This window comes from Schistocerca piceifrons, chromosome 1 (genome assembly GCF_021461385.2).
Source record: "Schistocerca piceifrons isolate TAMUIC-IGC-003096 chromosome 1, iqSchPice1.1, whole genome shotgun sequence".
NCBI classification, from domain to species: domain Eukaryota; kingdom Metazoa; phylum Arthropoda; class Insecta; order Orthoptera; family Acrididae; genus Schistocerca; species Schistocerca piceifrons.
The window spans coordinates 837,485,113-837,512,398 of NC_060138.1; the positions used below are offsets into that span (position 1 = coordinate 837,485,113).

General features: G+C 43.0%; 1 protein-coding gene across 2 annotated transcripts in view; it reads right to left on the minus strand.

Moving 5' to 3' along the window:
• LOC124794115 overlaps window positions 1-27,286 on the minus strand; it is a 157,103-nt gene that overhangs the window by 99,289 nt on the left and 30,528 nt on the right. For both annotated transcript variants that reach the window (XM_047258073.1, XM_047258074.1), the window contains one exon: window positions 2,381-2,553. In XM_047258073.1, coding sequence (XP_047114029.1) covers window positions 2,381-2,553 — 173 coding nt within the window. The remainder of the gene's footprint in view (window positions 1-2,380; window positions 2,554-27,286) is intronic.

Below are 27,286 nucleotides of genomic sequence, written 5' to 3' on the forward strand. Positions count from 1 at the left end.
TTGGACTCGGCCATTACACTTTGTGTGACTTTTGAGACGCGTGGACGCGCGTCATCGTGGAGCTGACTCACTCCGTTCGTGAGCAGTCCCAGACCTATTCCTCTTGATGAACTTGCGTAGGCTACAGTGTGTCTCACAGTACATGCCTTTGTTAATCGTGTCTGCATGCCCCAGGAATTCGATGAGTATCAAACCCCGAACGTTGAAAAAGATTGTGAGCATCACCTTGCTTGCTGAGGGCACACCTTTGAATTTGTCAGCGGGAAGTGATGGCTCATCCTTCCATTGCATGCTGTACCGCTTTGTCACTGGCACGAAATGATGGCACCATCACTCATCACCGACAACGACCCATTCCTGGAAGGCGGGGTCTTCATGATACCGGAACAGATGTTTGAATGCCAGCCCCATATGCAGTTGCTTTTGCAGTTCGTTGAGCTACTTTGAAACTCACTGCGCGTACAGCTCCTTGTAGCCCAATCTGTCGTGCACAGTTGTCCACACTGTTCCAACACTAGCCCCCATCATCACGGCCAACACTTCACAATGAGAAAAGCCGATCACTTCTCTATAGGTCGTCTACATTTTCGATGACTTTGGCCGTGATTAACTTGTTTACCTGGCCTGATCTCGGGTCTTCACTCAAACACTCGACGAAATTCGCGAAAACGGACACACCACCCCGTCACTGACTTGTCGGTCACACATTCTCCCCTGTAAGCGGCCATTATTCCACGAGAAAAATCGGTCGGTTTAGCCTTGTTCCGCAGTCAGAAATCTAATAACACCTCGCTGCTCCTCAGTCGTCGAATTTTGCAACGTGAGCGCCATGATGCCCTCAAATCCACTTCCGCATAAAATGGACTGCTTCTCCCCTTCATCATGAGCCTGCACATTCGCACAACCACGCCGGACACTACATTCGCGTCCCTAGACGTCGCACTATATTATCCAAAAGTGGCATATGCAAATTTCAACCGACCTGGTTGTTACTATGTTTCCTAACTTTTCATCTGAACACTTCTTATGGTTCTATGTTTGTTGTTTTCTGTGTACTTTGATTAGGACACTATTGTCAGCTGTAGCGCAGCCTTACCATATACGTGTTCATTACCTTACACGAGAGTTTCTCGATAGCAAACCTTAATGAGAATCAGTTTGGATTCCGTAGAAATATTGGAACACGTGAGGCAATACTCACCCTACAACTTATCTTAGAAGCTAGATTAAGGAAAGACAAACCTACGTTTCTAGCATTTGTAGACTTAGAGAAAGCTTTTGAAAATGTTGACTGGAATACTCTCTTTCAAATTCTGAAGGTGGCAGGGGAAAATACAGGGAGCGAAAGGCTATTTACAATTTGTACAGAAACCAGATGGCAGTTATAAAAGTCGAGGGGCATGAAAGAGAGACAGTGGTTGGGAAGGGAGTGAGACAGGGTTGTAGCCTATCCCCGATGTTATTCAATCTGTATATTGAGCAAGCAGTGAAGGCAACAAAAGAAAAATTCGGAGTAGGTATTAAAATCCATGGAGAAGAAATAAAAACTTTGAGGTTCGCCGATGACATTGTAATTCTGTCGGAGACAGCGAAGGACTTGGAGGAGCAGTTGAACGGAATGGACAGTGTCATGAAAGGAGGGTATAAGATGAACATCAACAAAAGGAAAACGAGGATAATGGAATGTAGTCGAATTAAGTAGGGTGATGCTGAGGTAATTAGATTAGGAAATGAGACACTTAAAGTAGTAAAGGAGTTTTGCTATTTGGGGAGCAAAATAACTGATGATGGTCGAAGTAGAGAGGATATAAAATGTAGACTGGCAATGGCAACGAAAGCGTTTCTGAAGAAGAGAAATTTGTTAACATCGAGTATAGATGTAAGTGTCAGGAAGTCGTTTCTGAAAGTATTTGTATGGAGCGTAGTCACGTATAGAAGTGAAACATGGACGACAACTACTTTGGACAGGAAGAGAATAGAGGTTTTCGAAATGTGGTGCTACAGAAGAATGCTGAAGATTAGATGGGTAGATCATATAACTAATGAGGAGGTATTGAATAGGATTGGGGAGAAGAGAAGTTTGTGGCACAACTTGACTAGAAGAAGGGATCGGTTGGTAGGACATGTTCTGACGCATCAAGAGATCACCAATTTCGTGTTGGAGGGCAGCGTGGAGGGTAAAAATCATAGAGGGAGACCAAGAGTTGAATACACTAAACAGATTCCGAAGGATGTAGGTTGGAGTAGGTACTGGGAGATGAAGAAGCTTGCACAGGATAGAGTAGCATGGAGAGCTGCATCTAACCAGTCTCAGGACTGAAGACCACAACAACAACAACGCTTTATTTCACAAAAACAGACTTGCAAATAAGATACTCACCACTTTCTTTCAGGCTCAGCTGAGGATAATTGTATGTATGTTGGAGATGGCAATTTTTTCCGATGATCATGGCCACTGTGATGCGCCGAACAGCGTGCACTAGCTGGGAGAGGATAGAATGCCTCAGGTGGTCCGTTGTCAGCGTTTCCAGGTTCCATTCCATCTCGTCCAACCTTTCAAAATAAAATGGAGTCACTCCATGTAACAAATGATATTCGCAATGATTGTATATCTAGAATAGAATAGTGAATAGAAAAATCAAATTGCCCATTCTCCAGTTTTTATGTTTTCGTTTGATACATGTGTCCTGGTTATTAGAGATGGATCAAGGTATAAGCCTCAGCTATCCCGGTCAAAATTATCAGCGGTATGCGAGTCTGCTGCCACATTTCGGTAAACTGAGCGGTCTCTGTTGACATATTACGGTGCGTTTACTCGTGCGTACCTTGCACCTTGTCGCTGTACGACTGTGCTTTCCCCACACGCAAGTAGAGTCACGCGTGTAGATTGCATGCCTCTTCCTCAACATTTACGTGCGAGTGATTCCATTCACACCAGTGTTCTCTTCGGGCGCACCCACTTCGCGTGGGGCAGGCTACTGTCGCACGGCCACTAGCCGCAGGGTGCACAGGTGTAAACGCACTTTAAGAATGATTGTGCGTTCATTCGTCCAGTACCGTGACAGGAAAAGGATGTACTCTAATACAGGAGCATCATTATCATCGTATGGTTTTACAGACCACACACACACACACGTATACATACACACACAGTATTTTCATAGATTAACGTTTAAATTTCGTGATCAGATAATGGTACTCGCTGTCACTTTGTGTAAGCCTTTGAGACTACATTTGAAAAGATGGAGCCGGCAGTTCTCCACTACATGTCTGACTGTCTGTTCCTCCGCTTCACACTCACAGGCATTATTATTAATCGTCCTGAAATTAGAGATCAGTTCAAAAACATGAATATAGTACATACTTAATTTACAGACATATTATTTATGTAATTTATCACATCAGCTGTAGTCTCCCAAAATTCCAAGGGGTTTCCAGCGTACAAATTTTGGGGCACTCTTCCACAATGTCTCTGATAGCCTGTCTTGGGAAGCCACAGGTGCACTCCGCAATGGTATTCATTCTTCATCTGTATAGGAAGGTCACAGCATCTCCCATGGTTGGTCTGAATCCTGTAAAGTGTAATCCATGTCCTCCAGGGAGATCACGTTCCCGCGGTTTGTGGGCTTGGAGAAATATCTGGAGCTCTAGTGGAGTGTTATTACACCACTCTTGCGTCCAGGTTCGTGGAGACTGAACTTACGGTCCGCCAGATTGCTAGCTGTACTGAGTGGGGAATTTCTGAAGCGGAATCTGTTGATTTTGACAGCAAGAATATCCTCATGAATTGGCAATTGCTGGTTGATGCAGTTTTTATTGTATTCCCCGAGAAGACTATTCTTTCTTCTCAACTTAAGTGGTGGATTGCGGCTCAGAGAAGGTAGGCAGAATAATGGAATGGATTTGATTGTGCCAATAACACAGTCATCACTGTTTTATTTAATCGCATGTCTACCAGCTTCGTGCGGATGTTGTTTATCGAGACAGGGCTGCAATATTCTGCTGCTGAGTAGACAAGGCCGAGGGCAGATGATTGTAAGGTCGAAGCTGCAGAATCCTACGTTTTGCCACATATTTTTTTGCAGAACATCGTTTCTTGAACTCAGTTTAGTTGCAGTATTTGTTAGATACTGTTTAAATGACAGCGTTTTCTCAAGTATAACTTCAAGTTACCGTGGCCGTTTGTTATGGGTCAGACATTTACCATCGAGAAATATGTGCAGTTCACCGTTGGATAGGGTGAAAGAAGAGGATTCAGTTTTCTTAACGTTTAGTTAAAGTCCCTATTTATGGAAGCATTACCCCATTCTGCTTATGCCCTCTGATAATACAGTGTATTGGCGACGTCGATTTGTTTGTCCTGTGTTTCTGTCACCCAGTCAGCAGCGTAACTAAACTTCCTGGGCAGTGTGGCTGACATATCAGCAAAATACTAACTAAATAGTAGCTTGAGGTACGCCATTGTTGAGGGTCTAGTGGTATTGTCTGTAATTGCCTGGAATGGTCTGTCTGTCAGCGTATTATTACGAAGTTGTGCTGTTCTTCTGCGTGGTATTATACGAAGCAGCCGATAAATAACGCCCTACCTCCACACGGTATTATGATCTGCAGATAGTTCAGTAAATACAGCAGAGGTCATTAGTTGGTTCTGGGAGCCAGATTCTATGTAAGTCTGTAGATCCATTAGCAGCCGTTCAGATATTCGTCAAAGAAAAAACAAGCAAACAACCGGATATTTTCGGAATCATCAGTACATGGATTCAGTGAATTTTTTGTAGAGTGTGTATTTCGAAGACTTGACTACAGATTATGGATGCATGCGGCTACACATGCATTGATGTATCTGATTCGCTATACATAGAGCGCGTAGGGGCCTGAAGATGGCGGTAATGAGATTCCCGAAACTGGTCGGGTAAATAAAGTAACAACTTTTGAAAACATACGGCTGTTTGGTGATTTTTCCTTGTTAAAAAATTTGTGTTAATTGTCCATGAAAGTACTTGAATCCTTTATGCAGCAGCCACTCAAATAATTTGTACCTCACACTCAGTGCGGCAATATAACGAAACTTTAAGGTTTGTTGTTGGGTTTACCTTATTTTAACATAACAATGACCTTCTGTTGAAGTGAAATGTTTATATTAATCTCTCTGCTGTGTACTATATCTCTGTCTTTGGTTGCTGTCATAAAATAAAATACATGTGTCTTGTTATAGCAACTACGTCGTGCGTATGCTTTATGTTGTGCCCGTTAGTTCTTTCTTGAAGTTTCTGCAGTAGGTTATGGACCCAGTACACGATTCAAGAAAGCAATTGGGTATTGCAGTTTTTTTTCCGTGACGTCAGAAACGCGTTAGCGTGTGTAGTGTGCTACGCGCGGTTCGTATTGTACACTACTGGCCATTAAAATTGCTACACCACGAATATGACGTGCTACAGACGCGAAATTTAACCGACAGGAAGAAGATTCTGTGATATGCAAATGATTAGATCTTCAGAGCATTCACACAAGGTTAGCGCCGGTGGCGACACCTACAACGTGCTGATATGAGGAAAGTTTCCAACCCATTTCTCATATTCAAACAGCAGTTGACCGGCGTTGCCTGGTGAAACGTTGTTGTGATGCCTCGTGTAGGGAGCAGAAATGCGTATCATCATTTTTCCGACTTTCATAAAGGTCGGATTGTAGCCTATCGCGATTGCTCTTTATCGTATCGCGACATTGCTGCTCGCGTTGGTAGAGATCCAATGACTGTTAGCAGAATGAGTCGGTTTGTTCAGGAGGGTAATACGGAACGCCGTGCTGGATCCCAACGGCCTCGTATCACTAGCAGTCGAGATGACAGGCATCTTATCCGCATGGCTGTAACGGATCGTGCAGCCACAGCTCGATCCATGAGTCAACAGATGGGGACGTTTGCAAGACAACAACCGTCTGCACGAACAGTTCGACAACGTTTGCAGCAGCATGGACTATCAGCTCGGAGACCATGGGTGCGGTTACCCTTGACGCTGCATCACAGACAGGAGCGAGTGCGATGGTGTACTCAACGACGAACCTGGGTGCACGAATGGCAAAACGTCATTTTTCGGATGAATCCAGGTTCTGTTTACACCATCATGATGGTCGCATCCGTGTTTGGCGACATCGTGGTGAACGCACATTGGAAGCGTGTATTCGTCATCGGCATACTGACGTATCACCCGGCGTGATGGTATGGCTTGCCATTCGTTGCACGTCTCGGTCACCTCTTGTTGGCATTGACGGCACTTTGAACAGTGGACGTTACATTTCAGATGTGTTACGACCCGTGACTCTATCCTTCATTCGATCCCTGCGAAACCCTACATTTCAGCAGGATAATGCACGACCGCATGTTGCAGATCCTGTACGGGCCTTTCTGGTTACCGAAAATTTTCTACTGTTGCCCTGGCCAACACATTCTCCAGATCTCCCACCAATTGAAAGCGTCTGGTCAATGGTGACCGAGCAACTGGCTCGTCAAAATACGCCAGTCACTACTCTTGGTGAACTGTGGTATCGTGTTGAAGCTGCATGGGCAGCTGTACCTGTACACGCCATCCAAGCTCTGTTTGTCTCAATGCCCAGGCGTATCAAGGCCGCTATTACAGCCAGAGGTGGTTGTTCTGGGTACTGATTTCTCATGATCTATGCACCCAAACTGCGTGAAAATGTAATCACATGTCAGTTCTAGTATAATATATTTGTCCAATGAATGCCCGTTTATCATCTGCATTTCTTCTTGGTGTAGCAATTTTAATGGCCCGTAGTGTGTATACGTGAACGATTGCTGCATGTTTCTCTTGTGAAATTTTTGCGGTTGTAAATCTGAACTGTTTTACGGGACTGCAATGGATTTTTATGGTATAGAGAAGCTGTGTGGTGCTGAAAATTGAACTATTTGGAAGTTCGCAGTACGAAATTTATTACGTGCGTCAGACGCCGCATACGAAGTGTGTATTGGCGACGTAGAAAAACCGGCGGGTTTGCCAGCGGATGCAACATCGGCACAAACAGATGTGTTTAATGTTGCCTTAAAAACTTGGGACTAAGCTGATCGTGCAACGAGTCAGATTATCGTTAGAACTGTAGAAGCAAAAGTCATGGCGTTGTTGGTTGCATGTGAGAGTGCACGAGGTATGTGGAACAAGCTACATGCCCTGCTTGAACAGAAAGCAAAGCAAGCTACGCATTCTGTTCAGTTAGAATTCTTCAATTTTTACACGAGTTCATCCTCGCGATCGCTGTGTCCCAGGCTGTGTTGAGCTGTAAACCGCCGTCCTTGTTAATAGTGTTTTCAGATATTTTTATTTCTTCCGCTTCTTTTATGACGTTATCTCAAAATCCTTTCGTCCTCATAATGACACGTTCCATCGAATAGAATTCAGTGTGGATTTTCTAATGCGTGTTCTGCCATGGCTGATTTTTTAGGGTAGCAGAGGCATAAGCAGCTCTTGTGTTCCGTCTTGTATCGCTCCACAGTGTGTACTGTTTGGGCGGCCTAGTAGCAGCCACACTGACATGGTACTTTGTACACTCCAGACGCTGTAAGCCCTAGATCGTCCGTTACAGGCCTCATGAGCTGTCGCATTTTTGCTGGGGCCTGAACACTGATGAGATATTGTGTCTCGACAAGAACTGACTAATCTTTCTAGACAGTGTCCCACAGAAAGGCACAAAAACGCAAGTTTCTTGTTCTCTTCCTCGGTGGTATTTTTCCTGTATGTCTACCAGAAATATCCTGTGATGCCTGGAAAATTTTGCGGAGGTTTCTTAGTGCTAGTGGCAGATTTTCAGAGATTGAGACGACTTTAACACGGTGGACGAGGGTTTTCAGAACGCCACGTTTTTATACTGGATGGTGATGACTAAGAGCGTTCAGATGCCGGTCCGTGTGTCTAGGTTTCCTGCACACACTGTGGTTGAAGTTAGCATTATTTCCCGATGAACGAGGACATCAAGGAAGGGCAGTGTACCGTGTATCTCTACTTCCATCGTAAACCTAATGTGATCGTGAACATCATTCAGGTGTTCTAAGAATTCTCCCAGTTTTTCACGTCTGTGGGCCAGGTGATAAACTGTCGTCGACGTAAAGATAAAGTCAACTTGGCTGATCTAGAGCAGTGTTCAAAGCGATGTCTTCAAATTTCTCCATAAAAAGGTTGGTTATGGTTGGAGCTAACGGACTTCCCGTCGCCACCTGTCCAACTGGTCGAAAAATTGGCCGCTATATAGGAAATACGATCACGTCAACGTCTACTTCAACAATCCCACAGTTGGACTATCAAATAACTGGGAGAGAAGATTTATGAAGTCTTTGACAATAAAATGGATAAGTAAGGAACCACATGCAAATTGACTATTACGTATTTCATATTGGCCAAGTTGCAGATGTTTAATTCAGTTGATAAAATCGTCGAAACTCTTGATATGGTGCACACAGCAACCCACATGCGGTTTACAAGCTCTCGATCAGTGCTTCCCTCTCCATCCTTCGGTAACTACTATCCTGGGGTCTCTTTATGCCCTCAGAAACAGTGGATGTTCAGCGTCCTTCTTTTGGACCCCAGGACATGTCGGGATCCTGGACAATGAACTTGCTGACAGGCTGGTCAAACAGGCTACTGGTAGACCAACTCTGAAGATCGACCCGCCGAAGATTGATCTGTGATCAGTCTTATGTGGTAAAGCTTTTGGGATCTGGTATACTGAATTGTGCACCTTCAGTACACCAAATAAACTACATATTATCAAGGAGACAACGAATGTGTGGCTGTCATCCATGCGAGTCACCAGCAGGGACTCAGTTGTCCTTTGCCGGTTCCGCATGGGCCGTACTTACCTGACATATGGTTACCTCCTCCGTCGCAAGGACCCACATCAATATCACTGTGGTCCCCACTTGACTGTCGTCAACATCTTGTTGGACTGGTCAATTTTAGCAACTCTGCGGTGGACTTTTAACCTTCCAGCCACACTGCCAGCGGTATTGGGAGAGAATGCCGCAACAGCTGATAAGGTCTTACTTTTTATTCGTGAGGGTTTTTTTATCACACAATCTAAGGGTGGGCATCTGGTCTTCTCTCGCAGACCTTCACCCTCCTTCCATTTTAACTATTCCTCACTCCTTCTTTGCTGTTTGTTCGCCTTGGTGTTCGTCGTTTTCCTATCTGTGTTCCTGTAGCCTTATCTTTTCGGCTAGAGATTGTAGTGTGTTGCAGAGTGGCTGGTTCATCCTTTTTTTCTTCTTGCATTCAGCCAGCCCAGGCCATCTGCTGCATTATTTTACTATTTTCTACCGCTATTTTCCTTTTATGCCACATTCTTCCCTTTTGTCTTCCCTCTTTCGTTTCCTGTTTCAGTGTGTTTCCAAGTAAATATTCCGCATTTTTTACTTCCCAGACTGTTTTGGGGAATGGTCTGTCTGAGTGTGGAATTAGGGACTCATGACCCTATAGTTGGGCTCCTTCTCTCCAAACCAACCAACCAACCAGTCATTTTGTGGATCTTTGGTAGCCCATACGTGTAAATAGTAGGTGGTCTCGGAACCTCAGGGAGAGGTTTCTTAATAATGGCCCCTTCCAAAGATGAATGTTTTAGGAGCTCTGATGTCTTGTTAAGTATTCTTGACGCCGGGTCCCGTGGCAGTTCCCGGTAGGTAGCCTCATCAAGAACAAATGAATTTTAGCATCGTAGTCACCTTTATTCAGAATGATGGATGCAGTGTTCTTGTCAGCTGGCGGACCACGATGAGCGAGTCGTTGCGCAGTGCGCGAGAAACTGGGAGAATTCTTAAAACACTCGAATGGTATACATGAGCACATTAGGTTTACGACTGAAGTAGAGATAGATGGTGCATTTCCCTCCCTTGAGTAGGCGCCTTCAGAGCAGCACGTGGCCAAGTGCACGATATCGGCGCGGTACCTATACGAGCGTGTGAACAGCAAGTGAAGTGGGTGGCTGTACAGACTTAGACATAAAAGCTGACCGCTGGCCGGCCGCCACAGAGACTAAGTCCGAGTCGTTCACTTAAGGTGGCCAATAAAACTGACCGCCCCTGACAACTCTAAGTCCGGCCGTCTGCACAATCTGGCAACACTGTAAGATGCGGAAGTGTTAGGAGGAAGTGTTGTCTACTTCCGAGATGTTCTTGGAGTGTGTGAGCCCATGGTCTCGTGGTCATCGTCGTGCATTCTAAACTTATAGTCGCCTGTTCGCGTCCAAATGTATTTTTTTTTTTTTTTACCACATTTCGATCTAAAATTATGAGTCTGATTGAACATCGAAGATAATTCGTTTACCATTCTACCCACCAGCTATAACAAGTATTCCAGAAACAATTCCGCAGGACAGCTCGTGGCTGCGTCGCGGTCGTAACAGCTTACGCTCGAGCGTTTCCTCGCGCTGCAGCGGCTACCGGCCACCGGCCAGACGCCACCCGCCGCCTGAAATCCGGCGCCGCCCATGTGAACGCGGCGCGACGCTGTCAGTGTATGTATCAATTGTCACTTTCGAATTTGAAGTTCTAGTTATTATCTTGCAGTTAAACACTGGATTTTGCTTACTTGAAAATCATGAACTACAGTAAAGCATTGTAAAATTGAGTCGCAAGTGGAAAAAGGTGTAACATCTGCAACACAACGTTTACTTTTGGTATAACAGAGGGGTGAATGCAGAGGAGGCAGCTAGAATGATTTGAACTGTGTGTGGAGCGAGTGCTTTTGGGAAAAATACGCCAGAAAAAGATATTCTTGTTTCAACAAAGATCGTTCTGGCATGAATGATTTTCCACATTAAGGAAGTCTCGACTACTGATATATGTGACAGATTACCATTCTACCATCATGCGACATTTACATTCAACAGGCAAAGTTCAGAAGTCTGGTGTAGGAGCACTGCATGCTCTAATTCGAAACAACAAAAATCAACGGAGTGACTATTATTGAACGTCATCAGGTCGCTCATTGAGCATTCGTATGCAGTACTGTTACTGGTGTCGTGTTATGATGCCTTTATCGTTAACTTTCTAAGAAGAAATGAAAGGCTGAGCCCCACCGAAAGACGTAAACTCGAGCAAAGAGTAGAGTGAACACAATATTTTACATCTGATAGCTCCAAAAGTGTGTTTTGGGCTACGAATTCTGCCCCAAGGGGTGTGTGCAACACAGCTGGAATTTGTTGACAACAACTGAGACACCTTTCGTCGTAGTGTAAGAAAATCGAGCAACAAAACTACATCTCCTGTCCTACTGCATGATAACTCACTATGTTGATTTGAGAAACAGAACCATCCAGCAGATCGATAGGAAAGTTGTCTCTCAGGCACTTGTATTGATAGGGAAGTCCTCTCTCAAGCACTTGTCCCTCTCGTCATATATTCGTAGAATTTTAACTTTCCCGCTCTTGATCGATCAGCCGCCAAGGCAATTCATTTCTGGACGAAAATACCCTTAAAACTACTCTGGTTCAATGCCATCGATAGAACCAGTTGGTTTCTACGGGCGTAGAATTTATAAACAACTTTAGCATTGTCAGACTGTTTTAGATATCGTGAAAGAAAATTCTGCTGCTGATTAATTTCTCTTTGATGATTACTATTGCGTTTAGCAAACTAATGGAAAATGCAATTAAAATATTCACTGTACTAATACAAATTAAATTCAGCTTACTACAGAAACATCATGACGGCAGTCTATCTTAATAAAGCATTAAGTGACTGTAAGACGATTGAGCCTATTTTAACACGAATTGGTAGGATATCACCGACTTTTGTCTTTAACACAAACGTGTCTCCGAAAAGATCTGTATTTACTTCATTTCCTGTATCATTCGCAAGTATTATGAAAATGTGGCATTTCATAGATAAAATTATGTATTCACAACATCAAAAATATGTCGGAAGAAAACCAAAATGGCATTATGAATTTGGTAGTACCTTAAGGTTTTCGCTCTGACACTAAGGGTTACTGAAAGTGGCAAGACAAATTTTGCTCGAGCGTTGTCTTACGACTCCCTTATTGAGTTTGTATCTGCCTGCTTGTAGCTCTGTTACAAAAGAATATAAATCTGGGTTTCAGCGAGTCTCGAAAGACGAATGAAAGCAGATTGCACCTGGTAGCCAAGCATACCTGGGAACTGGTTTTTTCCTAAAGTGGGAACATATCCTTTTGTGGTTGAATTGTTGGCAAATGTCAGTCAGACGTATGCCTTTGGTCTAAGCGTTTCGGTGTGTTGAATTTGTACCAATGATTTTTCTACAGATTTCTTCTGTCCCAAATAGAGAGTTGCAGTCTCCCGTTAGTATTTTCACGCCATCTTGGTGAATTTAGCTCATAGTATCTTCGAGTGTGTTCCAAAATTTTTCGACATTTTCGGTGTTTTTCTTATTTCCGATGTTGGTGGGGGCATGTGCATTGATGAGTGTACATATTTTACTGGGGCTCCGAATGAGCATAGTCATAAGTCGATTGTTGATGGGCCGACAGCGGTGGACGAGCGGTTCTAGGCGCTTCACTCCGGAACAGCGCGACTGCTACGGTCGCAGGTTCGAATCCTGCCTCGGGCATGGATGTGTGTGATGTCCTTAGGTTAGTTAGGTTTAAGTAGTTCTAAGTTCTAGGGGACTGATGACCTCCGCTGTTAAGTCCCATAGAGCTCAGAGCTATTTGAACCATTTGATTGTTGATGGGTGTGATTTCTTTGACAGAGTTGATGATAGATCTGTGTTTGAGAAATGCTATGCCGGAGATTGGTATACCTTTCGCTACCTTTTGTTGTATTTGGCTCTTGAAGATGCAATGGTTTCCGCAATGCAAGGTTTCATTGTCAGTTAGTCGTGGTTCTTGAAGAGCGAGGATAAGAATTTTTTGTCGGTCGTTTTCTTTTGTGAGATTATTTAGTTTTCGTGCTTGGATCAATGTATCGATGTTTTGTTTTCAAATGTATGTTTTCTACTTGTAGGGAAATTTACCAGAGATCTGTCATATTGTCTGCCGTGCTAACCTGGACTCCCCAGAATTCGAAAATCCAACTGCCCCCGGTCGACAGCCGGGTTGTGTACCACCTGGCGTAAAGTTGACTTTGCTTGCATAGTTGGATTTTGGGTTCAACAGATTGAGTAGCCATTCAGGATTGTGTTGCTATTTATTTCACCCCAAGTATTTGATTTCCTCGGTACCACCCTTATGGGGGAGTGTTTCCCCTATCCGACACACGGGATTACTATTATTATTAATATTATTATTCTTTTTGTCATTATGTCATCAACAAATCCGATATGGTGTATCTTCCCACCACTGAAATAGATGTGTATTGTTCGATTCAGTATTTCCATCACATAAATAAGGGTTATAATTACGTTACATTGCTACTAGTAGACATATTTCTCACTTTTTCTTAGACAGTTTCTACCTGTTACTTCGTCATAGGAATTTATGTTCGCAGAATTGTTGCAATACAGACGTTCAAATTATCCGGTTTCTGTAGTTTCATTTCGATACCAGATCGTTCTAATAGGATTCAGCCAGTCAGTCTTAATGTGGATATCCGACTACGACTCTCAACATATGATAGACTGGGTAAACCACATTCTTAATCAGACTGTTGAATCTAAATCAAATGTCTATGACAGGGCTGAATTCTTAAACACTGTGGAAAATAATAATACAATGTGCTTATTACAAATCCGTTATTTAAATATAAATATATGAACTAACGAGATAACAGTTTATTTAGAGGAGCAGAGCTCCATCCATCATAACAGAGCAGTGCGAGATTGGTTTCAGGGCCAAGAGAGGATAAAGCTGTTGCCGTTTGTTCCACTATCACCGAACATCAACCAGATAGAGAATATGTGGGCAGAGGTAACAAGGTCATTACCATGTGGACCTACAAATGCAAGCGACCTTTGGACGAATATAGAAGACGTATGGTGGGAAGTAAACCATCACGCTACACTGTCGACGACTTAATGAAATCAATGTCCCTACGCCTTTGGTTACTAAAAGTATACTTGGCCACAAAAGCCGTGTGCACAATTATCTGTTAATCGGTCAAGCTTTGCTTTGTCGCAGCTCTTTTGCATAAAAGTCCATTTACTTTCAGTCTCCTCCTTACAATTCTTGCAATGCAAGGTAATTGAAAAATGTCATCCACTCGACGCCAACTGAGGAAGTGACTGGTGCATGTGTTGTTCAACACACAGTAGTTGGCACCCTCACTGGACTCAATGACTGTTTGTGTGTGTGTGTGTTTTCGTATTCACTCACAATCTGAATCAATACTATTAACATTAGAGAGACAGCCAACAATAAATATTGCATCAAATATGACTGTAAAGTATTTTAATGTGATGCGAAGTTACAAACTGAATTTTTACCCAACCCACGTCCTGCATATTACGTTAAGTAAGATGTATTAACTCCATAGTATCGTTAGCAGAGACAGTGCGCTCTTGTTGTCGAGGCTCGCGACAAGTGCAGCGATTGGCAGTGTCCAATGCCGCCGCGATATGTTTATATTGGCTGAGCGTGGACACTGCAGCAGACGCTTCGCCATAAACAGAAAGAAATCACCTTGGCTCTGACTGCAGTGAGCGGATGTCACTGCCTGCGTGTTCTTATAGTAACCAACGTGAGACTCTACTCACAGGCGCCATGGAGCAATTGCAACGGGTATCATGACAATAGTCATCAGACTATTAACCAATGATGAAATGTCCAATCGATTTGAATCCCAAGAAAATAGGAACATCCTCACAAAGGAATGTGAGGTGATATCGAAATTTATCCAGCATACAAATATTAACTGCAGGGCTTTCATGTATGGAGTAGTAGCACACAAGGAAATATTATGTCTTGGTAGTGTATATTTCATTTCGTCTTCTCATATTAACGCCCTTGTTTTAGTATGAAGTGAGAAAATAAACACGAAAAACTAAAGTTCCTGAGAAGCATATCAGTCGTTTCCTCTTCTCATATCATAACTTCTGTTTTAGCACGAAGTAAAAAAATAAACAGTTTAGGGTTCAAATGGTTGAAATGGCTCTGAGCACTATGGGACTTAACATCTGTGGTCATCAGTCCCCTAGAACTTAGAACTACTTAAACCTAACTAACCCAAGGACATCACACACATCCATGCCCGAGGCAGGATTCGAACCTGCGACCGTAGCAGTCACGCAAACAGTTTAGGGTTGTGAAGCATAATATGACACCAGATTCTTATCGTAGGCGCTATCGGAAACGCAAAAAGCAGGGAGCTGTCCATTCTTTTGTCCAACAGTCTGTTTCCTTTCATGCATTACTCCCGCTAGGAGATTCTTATTGAAGGACTTGTGGGAATCAAGTTCTTCAGCAGAATAAGCCTTATGTGGTCGTGTTAATTACGGTATGGAAAAAATGCAACAAAGACGAGTTCCCCTAGAGCAGTGAGGATATTTGCACATGTCTGTACTCAGCAATGACTGCCAGCTGCCACAACACTTCACAGAATCCATCCATACGGCAGGCAACACAACTGTGCGTGCACTTCAGATTTCATTCAGTAAGACGTCAGGAGATGGGTGGAAACGTCAAATTAACGTCGCGTTCTAGCAATTACACTTTTATAATTCCCATATGAGTATTCTGATAGCCAAAAGAACCCTTTAGTGTGAAACCATCGGGAATGCATTAATATCAAACTGCAAGATCTTGAGACAATACGTGGACTCTTCTCTTCGCTGGGGGACCTATTTATTTAGGATTCTCTCCGTCCTAGGCGTAATGCAAATGGAACTTCAGAGGCGCTTTCCGCTATTCTTGACAAACATCAGCAACTTGTAAATACTGCGAGTTACAACTGCGTGATGATAATGGTCCAGGTTGTCAGTAGTTGTGGTGGTGTTATGTTGTCAAACAGCTTACGGTAACGTTAATGGTGGCGCACATAATTTAGCGCTGACTACCTACTTAAGTAAAGATAGTATTGTGGCGTCGTCGCTTCTCTTTATTTGCCCTCTGCTTGAGTAATCCGATTTAACGAACATAGTACTCCACTCGCGGATGCTAATGATACAGTATGTCTACAGAGAACATCGTGCGGGTATTACATTAATTGTGCAATGAATTGCTTAACAAATATTACCCTCAGCTATGCAGCTGGAATAAGTCATTACACAGGTACTCTATGTTGCACTTGGTTAAGTGATCAGTTCGCTGAAATCCTGCTTCTACTGTTCGTGAATACTTGTATACTTCAAAAATGGTTCAAATGGCTCTGAGCACTATTGGACTTAAGTTCTGAGGTCATCAGTCCGCTAGAACATATAACTAATTAAACCTAACTAATCTAAGGACATCAGACACATCCATGCCCGAGACAGGTTTCGAACCTGCGACTGTAGCGGTCGCGGGGTTCCAAATTGTAGCGCCTAGAACCGCTCGGTCACCACGGCCGGAATGCTTGTATACTGACCATTCGTTATTTGACTAAATATGAACTACAATCTGATTCGCATATATATGGCATGAGTTAGCGCCGGCACAAAACAATGACTAAGGGTTGGATGCAGTTGAAGTCCCGTTACATTGATGGCAAGACAAATGTTCACAAATCACCTCTATTGCCTCAAAAAAAAATTGCATCTTGAATATCGAAGGACCGACGTCCACACCGTCACAGCGCGTTGAAATACAGCAACGACGGCAGATGAAAATTTCTGACCGACTAGGCTTCGAAACTGGACCTCCTGCTTACTAGACAGACGTGCTGATCACTGTACTATTATTTTTGTTTAAAGTTTGAGAAGGCTTTCAACACCAGGTAGGCGGAGGCAAAGAGGTCAGGAGTCGAAGATCCGAGGCCTGGCCACAATGCCTCCTCCATACCTGTCACTGAGTAGCTGCTAACGATACTATGGAGTTAATACATCTTACTTAACGTAATATGCAGGACGTGGGTTGGGTAAAAATTCAGTTTGTAACTTCGCATCACATTAAAATACTTTACAGTCATATTTGATGCAATATTTATTGTTGGCTGTCTCTCTAATGTTAATAGTATTGATTCAGATTGTGAGTGAATACGAAAACACACACACACACAAACAGTCATTGAGTCCAGTGAGGGTGCCAACTACTGTGTGTTGAACAACACATGCACCAGTCACTTCCTCAGTTGGCGTCGAGTGGATGACATTTTTCAATTACCTTGCATTGCAAGAATTGTAAGGAGGAGACTGAAAGTAAATGGACTTTTATGCAAAAGAGCTGCGACAAAGCAAAGCTTGACCGATTAACAGATAATTGTGCACACGGCTTTTGTGGCCAAGTATACTTTTAGTAACCAAAGGCGTAGGGACATTGATTTCATTAAGTCGTCGACAGTGTAGCGTGATGGTTTACTTCCCACCATACGTCTTCTATATTCGTCCAAAGGTCGCTTGCATTTGTAGGTCCACATGGCAATGACCTTGTTACCTCTGCCCACATATTCTCTATCTGGTTGATGTTCGGTGATAGTGGAACAAACGGCAACAGCTTTATCCTCTCTTGGCCCTGAAACCAATCTCGCACTGCTCTGTTATGATGGATGGAGCTCTGCTCCTCTAAATAAACTGTTATCTCGTTAGTTCATATATTTATATTTAAATAACGGATTTGTAATAAGCACATTGTATTATTATTTTCCACAGTGTTTAAGAATTCAGCCCTGTCATAGACATTTGATTTAGATTCAACAGTCTGATTAAGAATGTGGTTTACCCAGTCTATCATATGTTGAGAGTCGTAGTCGGATATCCACATTAAGACTGACTGGCTGAATCCTATTAGAACGATCTGGTGTCGAAATGAAACTACAGAAACCGGATAATTTGAACGTCTGTATTGCAACAATTCTGCGAACATAAATTCCTATGATGGAGTAATAGGTAGAAACTGTCTAAGAAAAAGTGAGATATATGTCTACCAGCAGCAATGTAACGTAATTACAACTCATATTTATGTGATGGAAATACTGAATCGAACAGTACACATCTATTTCAATGGTGGGAAGATATACCATATCGGATTTGCTGATGACGTAATGACAATAATAATAATATTAAAAATCCCATGTGACCGATAGGGGAAACCCTCCCCCATATTGGTGGTAGCGAGAAAATAAAATACTTGGGGTGAACGGAATACCAACACAAACCTGAACGGCTACTCAATCCGTTGAACCCAAAATCCAGACACGTCTGAGTGAAAATCACTGCTATTCTGGTCACCGCCTGTTAGCTCAATGAGCTCTGCTCAAAATATTTGCTTCCAAAGGCTTCAACACCCTCTGGTCCTGTCAGGTCCTGGTATCACCTAGGCTAAACCAATGAAACACAAACAAACATGAACTGTGCAAGCAAAGTCAACTTTACCCCAGGTGGTACACTACCCGGCTGTCGACAGGCGGCAGTTGGATTTTCGGATTCTGGGGAGTCCAGGTTAGCACGGCGAAGAATATCGAAGATCTCTGGTAAATTTCCCTACAAGCAGAAAATATGCATTTGAAAACCAAACATCGATACATTGATCCAAATATGAAAACAAAATATTTTCACATAAGAAATCGACCGATAAAAAATTCACATCACTGGTCTTCAAGAACCACGACTAACTGACAATGAATCCTTGCATTACGGAAACCATTGCATCTTCAAGAGCAAAATACAACAAAAGGTAGCGAAAGGCGTACCAATCTTCGGCATGGCATTTCTCGAACACAGTTCCTTCATCAACTCTGTCAAAGAAATCACACCCATCAACAATCGACATACGGCTATGCTCATTCAGAGCCCTTGTAAAATATATACACTCATCAATGCACATGCCCCCATCAACATCGAAAATAAGAAAAACACCGAAAATGTCGAAAAATTCTGGAACACACTCGAAAATACTATGTGCAAAATGCACCAAGATGGCGTGAAAATACTAATGGGAGTCTTAAACTCTCTATTTGGGGATGAAAAAACCTGTAGAAAAATAATTGATACAAATTCAACACACAGAAACACTTAGACCAACGGCACACGTCTGACTGACAGTTGCCTACAATTCAAACTGAAAAGGATGTCTACCCACTTTAGGGAAAAACCAGTTCTCAGGGAACATGCTTGGCTACCAGGTGCAAACTTCTTTCTTTCGCCTTTCGAGACTCGCTGGAACCCAGATTTTTAATTCTTTTGTAGCAGAGCTACAAGCAGGCAGATTCAAACTCAATAAGGGAATCGTAAAACAAAGCTCGAGCAAAATTCGGCTTTCTGCTTTCGGTAACCCTTAGTGTCAGAGCGAAAACCTTACGATACTGCCAATTTCATAATGCCACTTGCGTTTTCTGCCCACATATTTTTTATTGTTGTGAATACATAATTTTATCTATGAATTACCACATTTTCATAATACTTGCGAATGATACAGAAAATGAAGTAAATACAGATCTTTTCGGAGACACGTTTGTGTTAAAATAGGCTCAATCGTCCTACAGACACTTAGTGCTTTATTAAGATAGACTGCCGTCGTGATGTTTCTGTAGTAAGCTGAATTTAATATGTATTAGTACAGTGAATATTTTAATTGCATTTTCCATTAGTTTGCTAAACGCAACAGTAATCAGCAACAGAATGTTCTTTCACGATATCTAAAACAATCTGACAATGCTAAAGTTGTTTATAAATTCTACGCCCTTAGAAACCTACTGGTTCTATCGATGGCATTGAACCAGAGTAGTTTTAAGGGTATTTTCGTCCAGAAATGAATTGCCTTGACGGTTGATCGATCAAGAGCGGGAAAGTTAAAATTCTACGAATATATGACGAGAGGGACAAGTGCTTGATAGAGGACTTCCCTATCAATACAAGTGCCTGAGAGACAACTTTCCTATCGATCTGCTGGATAGTTCTGTTTCTCAAATCAACATAGTGCGTTATCATGCAGTAGGACAGGAGATGTAGTTTTGTTGCTCGAAAGGTGTCTCAGGTGTTGTCAACAAATTCCAGCTGTGTTGCACACACCTGTTGGGGCAGAATTCGTAGCCCAAAACACACTTTTGGAGCTATCAGATGTAAAATATTATGTTCACTCTACTCTTTGCTCGAGTTTACGTCTTTCGGTGGGGCTCAGCCTTTCATTTCTTCTTAGAAAGTTAACGATAAAGGTATCATAACACGACACCAGTAACAGTACTGCATACGAATGCTCAATGAGCGACCTGATGACGTTCAATAATAGTCACTCTGTTGATTTTTGTTGTTTCGAATTAGAGCATGCAGTGCTCCTACATCAGACTTCTGAACTTTGCCTGTTGAATGTCGCATGATGGTAGAATGGTAATCTGTCACATATACCAGTAGTCGAGACTTTCTTAATGTGGAAAATCATTCATGCCAGAACGATCTTTGTTGAAACAAGAATATCTTTTTCTGGCGTGTTTTTTCCAAAAGCACTCGCTCCACACACAGTTCAAATCATTCTAGCTGCCACCTCTGCATCCACCCCTCTGTTATAACAAAAGTAAACGTTGTGTTGCAGATGTTACACCTTTTTCCACTTGCGACTCAATTTTACATTGCTTTACTGTAGTTCATGATTTTCAAGTAAGCAAAATCCAGTGTTTAACTGCAAGATAATAACTAGAACTTCAAATTCGAAAGTGACAATTGATACATACACTGACAGCGTCGCGCCGCGTTCACATGGGGGGCGCCGGATTTCAGGCGGCGGGTGGCGTCTGGCCGGTGGCCGGTAGCCGCTGCAGCGCGAGGAAACGCTCGAGCGTAAGCTGTTAAGATCGCGACGCAGCCACGAGCTGTCCTGCGGAATTGTTTCTGGAATACTTGTTATTGCTGGCGGGTAGAATGGTAAACGAATTATCTTCAATGTTCAATCAGACTCATAATTTTAGATAGAAATGTGGTAAAAAAAAAAAATACACTTGGACGCGAACAGGCGACTATAAGTTTAGAATGCACGACGATTACCACGAGACCACGGACTCAAACACTCCAGAACATCTCGGAAGTAGACAACACTTCCTCCTAACACTTCCGCATCTTACAGTGTTGCCAGATTGTGCAGACGGCCGGTCAGTTTTATTGGCCACCTTAAGTGAACGACTCGGACTTAGTCTCTGTGGCGGCTGGCCAGCGGTCAGTTTTTATGTCTAAGACTGTACATTCGGCGAAGGAATCATCGTGTCACAGGGTGCAAAAAAAAAAGTGAAATTAGTGTACCAGTTACCACATGGAACACCCGTTGTTCAACCAAAAGGAAATTAACTTGGTGAGCACATTTCAGAAATTTTCCGCTTGCTGTGCGCCGCAGTCGATTTTAACATACAATCCAGTCTGGTTTAGTACTTTTTACTGGATTGCAGTCAGTTTCTTACGTGTTCGTTATTGACACTGACAGACTTGAAAAGAGTAGGTCATTTTTTGTTTGGTGTTAATGTACGTGTGTCCAGTAATTTGTTCTTGTTATCGTGGGTCAGAATAAACTGTTATTTGCCCCGGGTTTAAATTGGGCCTTTTTACGATTGAGTATTGGAGTACACAAATGACGCTGAATGCGTTAGTGGGCGCCACTTCTCATGAGAATACAGGTGGGGTGAACAATGGGATGAGAGGGAGTGTTCGTGCATGTATGAGGCACCACTTTGAGAAATTATCCAACACAGTTTTTCTGACGTTCCACGCTGCTAATGATCTTACAATCAAAGACGTTCAAGAAATAATCAAGCTTTTGTAGTTTTCTGTTACCTCAGAAAACCAAGCCAGTGTTTTGAAGATAGAGCATTCAGTAATTTTTGAAATGTTATATCCCACGTTTCATGATTGTTTGAGCCAAATGAATAGTGAGTGCCATCTTGTATATGTGTGGCCCACTGGGAGAATTACGAGAGAGGTTTGTACAGGAGAGATCTTTTATAGCCATGGGCGTGTTGAGATGTTGGCAGACTATGGACAACAATTTCGAAAGGTCAGTGTGACTGAATGTTCAGGTCACTAGTAGCAAGGTTGTAAACAACATCTTAGAACAGGTGAGACCAGATGGCCATTTGCGAATATTATTTTCTGAGAAACCTGTAACCTTTGCTTATTTGGGTAAGACAATTGCCAGCACAGAAAGCATGAGATCTGTTGATCAACATAGGGATCACTCACGTACAGTTAAGTGCGTGATGCTAATGAGGGTGCTGCCATGGCCAGAGGAGCTTTTTACCGCTGTGGCGGGTCGGGGCATTTTTCACGTGATTGCAGTTTATGACAAAATAAACTGGTGGGAAGCTGACACTAGGGTAAAACAGGGCATCGTCGATCTGAAGTCCTACCGAAAGGTTGCAGTAAGGTGAAGGCGTTGACAAGATATAGACTTCCCCTTGCGTGTTTGTGCTGCCCAGCTGAGAACCTATTTGTGCCTTATTGGATTCTGCAAGCAGCATCTCTGTTCTCGATTATACCTGGTACTTCAGGGTTCGTGATACATACAAGTTTTCTTCGTTGCAACCCGTGAGTCAGGGCTGTTGCACCATCGATCGTCAGTAATTATCATTTGTTGGCTCGGTAAAATTAGTAGCTTGTCGTGGCCAGTGGGGTTATTAGTGGCTAAGGGATTAAGTTCAGAACTGTTGCTGGGCTGTGATTTTATTCAGGGTGCTGGATGCTTTTAGATTATGCTGGAAGTCAATTTTATTTTAAAGTTGGACCTGATAAGTTGTATAAGTTTTGTAAACATAGTCGTGTTCAATGCGTGTATAACTCGTCCAGTGAATCTACTGAATATTAACTTTCCCTGCAATACATCCTACATTCCCGTAACCCTCCTGGCCTCAACCTTCGTTAGTCACTGTCCTCACCCATCCAGCCTCCTGCCCATTCTCATTCCAGCACTACACAGCCGTCATTTCACCGCCACACCCAGGCTTTCAATTTATTTTTATTTTTATTTCACTCCTTTCCGCTACTTACCCCCTCGCCCCTCTGCACCTTCTCTCCTGCCCTCCGTCTAAACTGCAACGCTCCACTGTCCGCCACTCCCCCCATACTATCCCTCCCCCTCCCCGCCCCAACCTCCTTCTTACCCCCACCCAGTCACCACTTCCATCATGCACTGGTGCTGCTGCTCGCAATGTAGTTTCAGCTCTCTGAGACTGCAGATGTGTGGGCAAGTTGCACTTGCGTGAGTGTGTGTGTGCGCGTGTGTATGTGTGTCTACTGCTGACAAAGGCCTTAGCGGCCGAAAGCTATGATTGTGTGAATCTTTTTATTGTGCCTATCACGACTCAGCATCTCCGCTATATGGTGAGTAGCATCTTTCCTTCTCTGGCATTGTTACATTCCATCCTGGATTTTCCATTGTTTGAATATTAACTTGGCAATTTACGTCACGGTGAGATGCAGCTAGTACTTCAGATGACTAAGGAGTTTCTCATTGTTTTAACTGGTAAGTTAGGGATAAAGGACAAAATAAGGTATTGGATACAACTGTCATATCACGCACAGGTGCGTCAAACCCCTTATTGGCTGTCGCCACCGAAAATGAAGCTCCTGCGCCAGTCAATCGACCAGGTGCTATGTGATGGGGTGCTCACGCTATCGACCTCACCTTGTGCATCTCCGATGTTCCTGTTTACCGACGATAATCACACGGGGCTTAGGCCAGTTATGGCTTATAGGGCCCTAAATCGTAAGGTCATTTTGGAATCAGGTCCCTCATGTGAACCCACAACTTCTTCACTTGGTTTGCCGGAGTGCACTTATTTATCGTCCTAGACTTCAACAAAGCTTACCACCGAATGCTCTTGGCTGAGGCTTCGACACCTGTTACCGCCTTTTGCACTGACTGGAACGTAAACCAGTTCAATCATGTTCCTTTTGGCGTATGTACAGGAGCGGAGATAATTTCATGGTTCTTGGATTCTGTTTTGGATAATTTGAAATTTAAATTTGTTTATAATAATCTGGACAATATTGCCATAAAAGTAGTAAATGTCCGCCAAGTACTGATGTCTTTGCGTAGAGCTGGTTTCACAGTGAAACCATCTAAAATTAATCTGGCCCATGAGGAGATCTCCTTCATGGGACGCTTAGTGTTGGCCAGTGCAGTTAAAATAGACCAAGAATGAAGTAAGGTGATGAGGAAGTTTCGACCACCTAAAAATAAGAAGAGGATCGCCTGCTTCATAGGGATGGTGAATTTTTTTAGGAAGTTCGTACCTGCAACTTTGAACCAGTTATGTAAGACAGGTGACATGTTTCGTTGTACTAAAAGCAAATAGACGGCATCTGGTGCATTGAGATCCTCCTTAAGTAACGCTACTGTTCTGGATATCCCGGATTTTGGCCGGCCACTCGTAGTCCAGACCAATGTCTCTAATTCAGGCATCACTGTAGTTCTGCTATAGGAACATGTCTATAGTGAGTGACAATGCATCTACTTTTATTCTGAAGTAATTTAAGATAGTTTCCTTTCAAAATGGTGTACGTCGTATCATGAGCATTCCTTATTACCTTGGCCTTCTTTTGCTGGGAGTATGAATTATAATGTTAAGGCTGCTCCAATAATATTCCATTCTTAAGCTCAAACATTTAACATTGGCATTCATGGGGTCCTTAAGACGACCCCAGCGGCTTCAGTGTTTGGTTATTCAGTCAGTTCTCCCTTGTCGAATACTTGATCAGCGAACCAACTACTTCTGGAGCAGGTGACTTCTGAAGTCATTCAGGATAATTCGAGACAGTTAAAGATTAATACTGACTGTGCAAATTAGATGGAGGCAGATTGGTACATAGTAGGCACCCTGCCAGATAAGTAGTTTTCACTGAGAATTTTCGGGCCCAAGGCAAGATTGGTAAGACAATTTCAAATGCATTGTTGCATCATTTTGTGGGACCATGTAAGATTATAAAAGTTGTCACCCGAGTTAGCCTTCTGTTGAGATCCAATCCATGGATAAAATGCACTGAGTAAATAGTAGAACAAAGTATGCTCTACCCCACTCTCCACTGTTGCCAAATTTATTCAATATGGCGGATCCAAGATGGCGGCGATAGATATGGTAACGCCACAATGACATCATGGCGAGAAGTTCAAATTTTGGCGGGAATATAGGTCAATTGGACTACCTCCACTAACCTAACCCCCTCCCCTCCCCCCTCCCCACCCCTACCCTCTCCTAGAAAATATTGAGAAGTTCAAATTTCACCAGGATAATGCCACACACTGTGGCTACCTCCACCATCTAAGAAAATGGCGGGTAAAAAGGTCACTTGCAATACCTCCACTGACCTATGTCATCTGACCGCCACCTTTTTCTAGGAATTGGTTGGGAAAGGAGTCAGCCTTTGCTGGACAGGATGGACATAAGTCTTTATTTTGCAGGCAGTCTGTATTTAAACAATTTGAGGCAGCAGCTCCATCCAGTGTGTTCACCATGAAGTCTGTAGTCCAACTGACCTAGTACACAGTACTGCCACTAGAAGGCACTGTCGTCCCTTCTGTGACATAATCCAAGGTGGCGGTCTGGCAGGGAAATATGGTGGTAAAAGCACTCAGCCTGTGCTAGACTGCTGGAGAGAGGAAGGAGTGTACCTTATTTATTTTGGAACGATTTATTTAGGGACGGATTTCACATAGTTTATTTATTACACTGATACAAAACACTCACTCTGGCGTACTTGAGGTCGCAGTAAATAGCCTATAGATCTGCAAATTAGTCGTATATAACCGAAATAATGCAGTACACTGATGTGCAGAGACGAAAACATCTCCTAAATTGTCAAAATAATGCATGTAAAAGGCTCTGCAAACAAACTTGCTAATCGTCAACTGTCGAAATTATGCATTGCACAGCCTACAGACCTGTTCAGAAAGTAATGCTACAGACATGAAAACAACTCGTAAATCATTTTAAATAATGCATATATAACGCTCTGACAACACACTCACAACGCTTAAACAGCCGAAACTAATACACTGCACAAACACTCAGTGCACATAAAAAACGCTTTCGAACCATCGTCCACTGCGACGTATCAACAAACTGCTTCCCTACAGAAGGCGTGTATGGTGGGTGGTGCGCTCATGCTAGTACCGTATGCGAGACGCCTCCAGGCCGTGCACGTGTGTTCACTGCTGCTCGCGCGATCCCCTCTACCTGTGGATACAGACGTCACAGGTTGCGCTATACAAATCTGTTCCATTGCTTCCCAGAATAGCACAGGGTGCATTGTTCCTAGTGATACTAGTGGGACATTCGCGCTGCATCTAGCTGTGCAAGCACGCTTACCTGCCCAGCATGGCTGAAGCATCGTCGCGAAATGTCAGCATAGCGACTCTTTCTCCAACCCAAACAAGTGATGTCAATCAATCATTATGTAGTAACCAACTGTGTACGAGTGGACGGATGGGATGCAAAAGACACCGTCAATGTACCGAAATAATAAGCATCACAGTTGATAGTGCGAACAATTTTAGCAATTTTACAGTAATTTCAACACCGATTAATGATGTGACAGGCAGGGATTCCAATTTCAGTATCATAGCTAAACTGTCCCTACTCTACTTCGTGAGTATCATTGTGAATGCAGATAGATGACTGTGCAGTATGTCCATTCATTGTTAATTCTCGAAGATATACATCGTCAACGTATACCAGACATATTTATAGCACCTCAAACATAGTGCTTAACTTATGATCTATCTCTATGCGAATGGGAGTCACAGAGCATTTTCTCAGTCTTAGGATAAAATTAGAGACTGAAAGACCCCGTCACACTGTCTTTGACCAACCCGCCGTGCAACACCGTTACCAATTTAATCTGCAACCGACCAGAAGTAGACTGCTACATTCCATGTCTCGTGAATCAATGGAGCTTGCCAAGTCCACACCCATCCAAGTGCACAAGATTTTTGCAGATGCGCCCATGTCGAGGAGGTTAGCACTTCTTATCGAGGTATAATAACAGATTTGAAAGTGTTGTGATGTAATACCAGACGGTTAAGAACAATAAGAAACAGGTGATCTTTATGCTTGGTGGAGCTCCAGATGGATGCAGGTCGAAGCATATTACGTAAATCAACTATGCTATCTCTAGACATGAGAAACACCTTAGGTGACTTTGTAAATTATAAGGATGGTTTGGAATCTGTTATATCACTGACACTGGTATTCGTGAGTGGAAATATCTGTTTCCTCTATTTTTTTTCGAGTTTTCACGTAGAGGCCTTCACAGATGGGAGAAGTTTCT